Source organism: Rhagoletis zephyria, unplaced genomic scaffold, assembly GCF_001687245.7.
Source record: "Rhagoletis zephyria isolate East Lansing unplaced genomic scaffold, Rhagoletis_zephyria_1.1 Rzeph_scaffold_00533, whole genome shotgun sequence".
NCBI classification, from domain to species: Eukaryota; Metazoa; Arthropoda; class Insecta; order Diptera; family Tephritidae; genus Rhagoletis; species Rhagoletis zephyria.
Window position 1 is genome coordinate 220,953 of NW_016157617.1, and position 8,207 is coordinate 229,159.

Here is an 8,207-nt window from a genome sequence, read left to right on the forward strand (position 1 = left end):
AGATCCCATGGGAGCGTCAAATACATTAAAGCGGCCACTTGACGAGAGAAAATTTTGTATAAGTTCATTATATCTTGTATAATTTGCAAAAATAAGGTACAGTTGGAGCGGAAATATGTGTATAAAGCTTTCTAATTGCTTTACCATCTTAATAATCTGCCATACAAAGTATCTTTCAAATGAACTTAGGTCGGTGTTATGCAGAAGTTTGTTTGGAAAACTGCGTGAACCCGGAGAGAGCGAGTTTGGCGACTCTCACAGCAACAAATTTTGTTGGGTCAAACTGCAGAAAAGTAGTGTTGTCATATACAAAATTGTAGATAATTGTTGTTATACACAAAAATTGCAGTGATACCAAGAGACGGAGAACTGAATTTAAGTTAAAGGAGATTCAACGCTGAAAAATATATAATTTGTGCAGTCAACGTGCAACCCTGTGCCAAACTAGGCAGCCGCCATTTAATTTTTGCCAAACAAAACTTTTGCTGAGTTCCAAAACGTCAGTTGCAAAGCAAATGTGTAATTTTTGACGATGTGGAATGCCCCAAAATGTATAGTAAAAGTTATCGATGCGTATACAGAAAGCAAACTGCGCATCGCTAACCTAATTGATACTTTGATGCCATTTCGAAGTCAAAAATGGCCGACGTCGAAGGAAGAATTAATTTTTCTATCTTAATTCATATATATGGTATGTATATGGTTGTAAAGTGTCGCAACTCTGCTTATACAAACAGTTTGAATACCGCAGTATAACAGTTTCAAAACATTGTATGGATACGTTTTGGAAGTCAGCCTTTGTCTGCATAACACCGACCTTAATTTTTAGTTTTAAAAATTACGATTTATAAGAGGGTTGCTACGCAAGTGTTGAGATATGCCAACACTGATGTGCTTGGGCATTAGTTTACTCGCACACATTCAAGAGCGTAAAAAACGGTTTCTTTCAACGTGAATAATATAACAATTGCTCAAAAAAAAAGGTTCGCGTCAGACAAAAACGGTTTTTAGTATTCAAACATCAAATTAATGAGCCATAAGACTACGGCAAAATCAACTTTTTTCTGGGTATTGGACCAAACAAATTTTTTTAAGAGATTGAGTCATAGGCAGGGTTCGTATTTGCACACACATGCTCTGCTCACACACACGCCAGAAACACATTCAACTTGTACTCACTGCTCATACACATGTGTGTGCATAAGTGGAAAACACCCTCTGCTCACAGAAAAGTGTGTGCTGTTTGTTTTTAAGCACATGCACATGTGTGTGAGCCGATTTTTGTACAAATTTCAGCCCATGCACATGCACATAATATATTTTTAAAAGAATTTGTTTATTAAACGTTATTTTTTGAAAGACAATTCAATAAAAAGTGAGATGTTGTTTGTTTTTTATATGACAGAAAACATATTAAAAAAGTATTTCAAGATTTGAGATAGAAATCGAAGTGTATAAGTTTCTCTACGCAAAGCACACACATGTGCGTGTGCTTTATATTAATAAAAATAAAGTACACACATGTGCCCGTGCTTTTTACCAAACGGCACACACATGTGAGGTGAGCAAGTTTTTAATTTTTTATATGCACAGCACACGTGTGTGAGCGTAAAATGTTAGGATGTGCTGCGCATGTGTGTGCAAATACGAACCCTGGTCATAGGTAAAACCGATATTTCTCCGTTTTTCGAAGTTAGCCTCCGAAATCGAGATATGGGCCTTCGAAATTTGAAATAGGGCCTTTGGTAAAAAATTATATTTAATTATTGGATGTAAATAACTAAAACCTAAAGATATAGACGTAGTCCTCCTTTTGCTCTTATTTAAAGAGTATATAACTTTTTTTGTGCAAACTTATATTACAGGTGCTATAAGCGGTCAAAGTTCCGATTTTCGAAAAATTAAATTCCTTATATTGCAAACAATTGTGAACTGATTTTTAAAAAGTTTATCTCGTTGTAAAGGTGATTAAACCCCCTATCTTAAGACATGCATATTTGTATACTTCGGATATAAACACTTTAGAAAAACACATTTAAATGAAAAAATACCATTATTTATAAAAACAAATATTTTAAACAAAAAAATTACAAACAGTTTTTAAAAAAATTGGTATCCTTGTAAAGACGATTAAATCGCCTTTCTTTTGATATGCATATGTGTATACTTCGTATATGAAAATTTGAGAAAAAACAAATTTAAAGGAAAAATTACCTTTTTTTTATAAAAAAAAATTCAAACAAAGAAATTACCAAACGATTTTTAAAAGGTTGGTATCGTTGTAAAGGCGATTAAACCCCTTTCTTCTGATATGCGTATTTGTATACTTCGTATATAAAAATTTAACAAAAAAAAAACACATTTAAAGGAAAAAATACCTTTTTTTATCAAAAAACACATATTTAAAAAAATAAAAAAATACTAACCGACTTTGAAAAAATTGGTATCGTTGTAAAGGCAATTAAACTCCTTTCTTTAGATATGCATATTTGTATACTTCGTATATAAAAATTTGATAAAACTCAAGTTTAAAGGAAAAATAAGTTTTTTTATAAAGAAAAAAATTTTTAACAAAAAAATTACCAATTTTCAAACAATTGATACCGTTGTAAAGGCGATTAAACCTTTTTTCTTATAAAAAATATTTTAAACAAAAAAATTACTAATTAGTAATACAATTGAATACATCATTTAAATAAAACAGAAAATTATCTTTAATTTTTATATATAACCTGTTATGTAAAAAAATTAAAAACCATTGTGTTTTTATATTTTTATATGCCTTGGACTTCGGTTACATATACTTTTGCTTTATTTTTAACAGGGCTGTGGGTGAACAAGAACGAATTAATGCTTAAAACTCTAATAATTATTTGTTTTATTTAAATACGGTATTCAATCGTATTACTAACTAGTAATTTTTGTGTAATTTTTTTTATAAGAAATTTTTATATGCGGAATATACAAATATGCATATTAAGCGGAAGGGGGTTTAATCGCCTTAACAACGATGCCAATTTTTCAAAAATCGGTGAGTAATTTTTTTGTTTAAAATATTTTTTGATAAAAAAGTTATTTTTTTCCTTTTAAGTGCTTTTTCTCAAATTTTTATTCACGAAGTATACAAATATGCATATAAGCCGAAAGGGAGTTTAATCGCCTTTACAACGATACCAATTTTTTAAAAATCGGTTAGTAATTTTTTCGTTTAAAATATTTTTTATACAAAAAAAGGTATTTTTACATTTACGAAAGTACTCCGTACTCAAAAATTCTCTGTTCCAATCGTCACTTAGATACACGTACTCAGGATACTTAAAAGTACTGAACAGATACTTAAAAGTACTGATTTTTATTTATATTTACCGGTACTTAGAAATGATTGTACTCAATTTGAAGTTTCAATAGTTTTCAAGTTGCCATTTATTTGACGTAATTTGGGATGAATATATTAATTTGAATAAAGTGCTGCCAGCTTGTGAGATTTCTACAGTAATCATTGAAATGTTACATGTATATATTTAAAGAAAGAACTCAGTACTCAGAAAAATACCGGATCCTTAAAAGTATCGATACCAAAGAACGCGATCCTCAAAAGTACTCGATACTTCCCAACACAAGTTTTTAATTTTTCGAAGATCTGACCATTGACCCGTTATAGCACCTGTAATATAAGTTTTCACAAAAAAATTTATATACCATATGAATAAGAGCAAAAGGCGGATCACGTCTGTATTTTTACTTTTTTTCCTTTTTACATCCAATAATTAAAAATAATTTTTTTCCAAAGGTCCAATTTCGAACTTCGAAGGCCCATATCTCGATTTCGGAGGCTAACTTCGAAAAACGGAGAAATTACTTTTTTTACTTATGATTCAATCTCTTAAAAAAAGTTGGTTTGGTCCAATACCCAGGCGAGTGCTGTACGGTGTAATGATTACTTCTTGTTCCCGCTGTCAAACATAAATTGCGTAGTCAATGTTTTTTTTTACGCCTAAAGAAGCGGTTGATGCGTTGAAATCGCATCTTTTGAATTGAATGTTTCAAGTATGTATGTATGTAAAAATAAGCAGCACTTGTATGAAAAAACGTTCGAAGTGCGTTTACTATTAAAAATGTTAAAACTTTACGATGATTTATATATTCATCATTGCAATATTTGTACATATGTATATCATATCAGCGGCGGGGAGGAAATACAACCTTAGGTTAGGGTAGACTACTCAAAACTCAAGCGCGTCAGGTATTGATGGTGACAAAATCCAACGTTTTTCTGTGAAAATGCCGAAAATTCACGTCACGTGTCTCAAGTAGCGAAAAATTGAGAATGCTCTGACGCTGAGGACCTTAGCGCATCTGATTTCAGAGTAAGTCACCGATTCTACAGTTCCCAGTATATAATGATGAATACTAACTATTAGACATAGTTTGATTAATTAATTCAAAGTTTTAAAAAATTTTGACCACCATTGCTTTCAAGATGCGGTCCCGAAAATATAGTTTTAACATTCCCTGCGACCGAATTACATATTCACGTTCTTGCAGGTTCCGCTTCATGATGTGTCAAATTTTTGTCGCAGTAAGCTAAGCGATAACGAGAATTAAAAACTCTATGACTTCGACCAAAAGTAATTTGAAATATTTATTATCATCTGTTAAAATGTGTCAAAAGTAATTTTCAACATTTCAAATTAAAATGCTATGCTTATACTTCAGCGTTTCAGTACTGATATTTGCATTAATATATGTTATATGAACGCCCATACCCTCTTTTCGTTTACACTTGCGACAGAGTTGCATTGGCTTCAGTTTATCAAGATTGTTTAGTGAAATCGTTAGAGAAATTCATCAGAAATGTATAAACGGGTTTCCACACAAATTTTGACAGTTGATTTACAATGTTTACACAATTATAATTTTATACGGCTTACATATAATGCATTTATAAGGTGTGATGCATACCCTCATTATGTTTCTTTACAAAAATTTTTTCAATGTACCTACGGAGCATAGTCTATAACAACACTGGGTGAATGTTTGCAATAAATCACTATACCTAAAAATATACCGATTCTTCCAAATAGGCGCAATACTTCCTCAGAGAGTTACTTCCACGCTCCTTCTTAAGCATAAATCATATTTACGAAGTAAAGCTGGGAAACAAATATTAAATAGAGATATAGAAGTTACGAACGAAGAAATATTGAATACAATTTTTTCTTTTAAAGACGAAGCAAGAGAGAGATGTTATTTCAAATTTTTCATGCATGCATAGTACATCTGTGAAAGCACTCGAAGTTATTTAAAAAACTTTAAATAAAGACATATTGGACCACCGAAACGCATCTTCGGTGGAACTGATTAAAGCGAAAAAATAAATCTTTATAAAATCCACCCCGAAAAAGATTTCTGGGTTCGCCCCTGGTACATAGTCCACCAAGCACATATTAAAATAAAAAAATTATTAAGGAACTATCATCATACCAACGGCTGAGTGGAAGATCGCCCTACTCGGCAGCCAGTTCGAAAACGCCTTATGTCAGAAAATTTTTCAACAACGCCCTATTTCAGAATTGTATTGAAACACACTCTATCGCTGAATTTGGTTGAAGAACGCCCTATCTCAGCTGCGGATTCAAAAACGTCCTATCTTAGCACATTTTCAATTTATTTTCGTTTGAGATAGGCCGTTTTAGCCGAATTTTGAGATATGGTATTTTTCAATAAAATTCTGGAATAGGGCATTCTTCAATCAAATTCTGAACTAAAAGTGAAAAGTTTTCTGAGATAGGGCGTTTTCGAACAGCCATCGATACACTCTTATGATTGTGGCAAATAAAATAATAACAAATTTGATAGAAAAGTTTAAAAGCAACAGATGCACGCGCTAAGCTTTATTTTATTACTTCGGCTTGTGGAAATCGGCAGATTATATATTTCCCGTTATCCTTGAATAGTTTGCTTCAAACTAAATAGAAAATGGACCGCGTTCGAGAATTTCAACGTAACATTTTTTCCAAGCTTGCAACCAGTGAACTGCAATTATTCGTCTTTTTAGATCATTGGTTGACTAACACGAGAAAGAGTATTAATGGATATTAAGCTGATGATGCAATTGCAATGCTTGTGATATATGTTTTTATGTATAGTTGTGTTCAAATTTATTTGCATTTTATCTACTTGTTATGTACATATGTATGTACATAGACACATACAGCGGTGGAAAAATAAACGGGGACACTACAGGCCTCTTTGGTGTAGTGGTAAGCAGTTCGCGCTTCCACTCCGCAGTGCCTTGATTCAAGCAACAACGCAAACAAATTTAGAAAAAAGATTTTTTCTTAACAGCGGTCACCCCTCGGCGGACAATGGCAGACCTCCGAGTGTATTTCTGCCATGAAAAACAGCTTCTCATAAAAATACAATCGCCGTTCGGAGTCGGCGTAAAACTGTAGGTCCCTCTGATTTGTGTCACAACATGTACTGATTTCGCGCATAAAAAATCTGGCAACCCTAGATAAAAAAATGAGATACCAAATGAAAGTGCATAACCTTCGCATGTACAAAAACTTTAAGTTTCTTGAGTAGGGTTGTCACCTATTTAAAATTACTATCTTCTATACATAGTATAAAGGATAGGCGAGATATTTTAACCAAGCTACTGAACGGATTTAGACAAGATTTTGTATGTATATAATAAACGAAGTACATGATGACATATGATTTCTTTCTCCAAATACGTAAATGTACATAGATATATATGCATACATCCAGCGCGTGGCGAAGCCTCGCGCATCCGTGACCGGCTAGTAGAATTATAATACTAATTTGTTTAAAAAATAAATGAGTACACAAAAAGCTTAATTAAAACTCCAGTAGTATATAAAATATTTATAAAATTAATTCCAGTAACTTCCAGTGAAATAAATTTGTACTTATTATTAGAGTCCGACCGATTAATCGGCATCGGCATCGGCATCGGCTAGTATCGGCACAAAATTGAGCATCGGCATCGGCCTTTTTTCGCCGATTCTTTGCCGATTCTTTGGAATTTCTTTTCAAATGTTCAGGTGAGGCGACAGCCAACATTCAAAAACATTTGCAGACAGCTTTCAAAAATGATTTTTTTTTTTTTGTTGAAGGTGTTTCACGTTTTTTCCATACAAAAGTATGTGCGACAATTTTTTTTTATATGGAGAACACTGCCAGCAAAAAAAAATTGCCAAAAATGAACGGGATTTTATAGCAGCTTGAAACTTGCACTTCATTATACTAGAATGAAATGGTCTACAAAACTGCATACCAAAATTCTGATTAAAAAGTTTGAAATTTTGGTGAAAATAAGCAGAATTTTGCTAATTTTTGTACAAAGTTTGAAATCTGAATTTATATGGTGTTTGTTGTATACCAGCTAGACTTTTATAAAAAAAAAAAAAAAACATTAAATAAAAAAGACAAAATCGGTCAAAATATCGCAATTCTTTTATTTTGTGGACCACTATACAGGGTGTCCCAGAAGTAACGTGCCAAACTTTAGGGGGAGGTAGGTGGGGGGGTGAGCTCCCTGACAAACAAAAAAATTGCCAGGTAAAAGTGTCACCGTTTTTGAAATATTTACATTTTTTCGAATTTAGAAAAAAATCGTGCCTTTTGATGTGTTTTCTTTAACTGCAACTACAAACCGGGCAATACTTAGTAAATATTTTATGTAAAATACTTCCAGATAGTTGCCTCTCCATAATCAAATGCAATGTAGTTAAAATATATTAAGGATCCATCATAAGATTACGACTATTTCTGGATTTTTAACTTTTTGATATTTTCTTCCCCAACTTTGACTATCTCGGGTGAAAAAAAATGTATTGAGCTATAACTTTACATTACATAAAAAAATTGCTCATTTAATAAAGATTTCAGAAAGGTGCCACACTTACTGTTTTGAATAGAAAAAAAAGTTATAGCCGCTTTTGTGGGTAAAGGACTGAGACACGCTAGAATGTATTTAATAGATTTAAATTGAATTTGCTCTTGTTACCGTCAAATGACATGCTAAATAGTACAAAGGTACATTTTACTTACCGGAATTAGTGAAAGTGGATTTTGTGAAATTGGACCCTTCGAACATTGTGTTATTAATACTATGACAGAGAACACGCAGTATACGTCGCATGAATATGCGGATATTCACCTAATTTACGGTGAAGCTT

The 8,207-nt window shown here is 32.4% G+C and overlaps 1 protein-coding gene across 1 annotated transcript in view; it reads right to left on the reverse strand.

The window, feature by feature from the left end:
• LOC108360186 (zinc finger protein 677-like) overlaps positions 1-8,112 on the reverse strand; it is a gene marked incomplete at its 5' end in the record, with an annotated part of 26,765 nt that extends 18,653 nt beyond the window's left edge. Inside the window, one exon of the mRNA XM_017612375.1 lies at positions 8,080-8,112. Within this exon, the coding sequence (XP_017467864.1) occupies positions 8,080-8,112 (33 nt within the window). The remainder of the gene's footprint in view (positions 1-8,079) is intronic.
• Between the last annotated feature and the right edge of the window lie 95 nt (positions 8,113-8,207).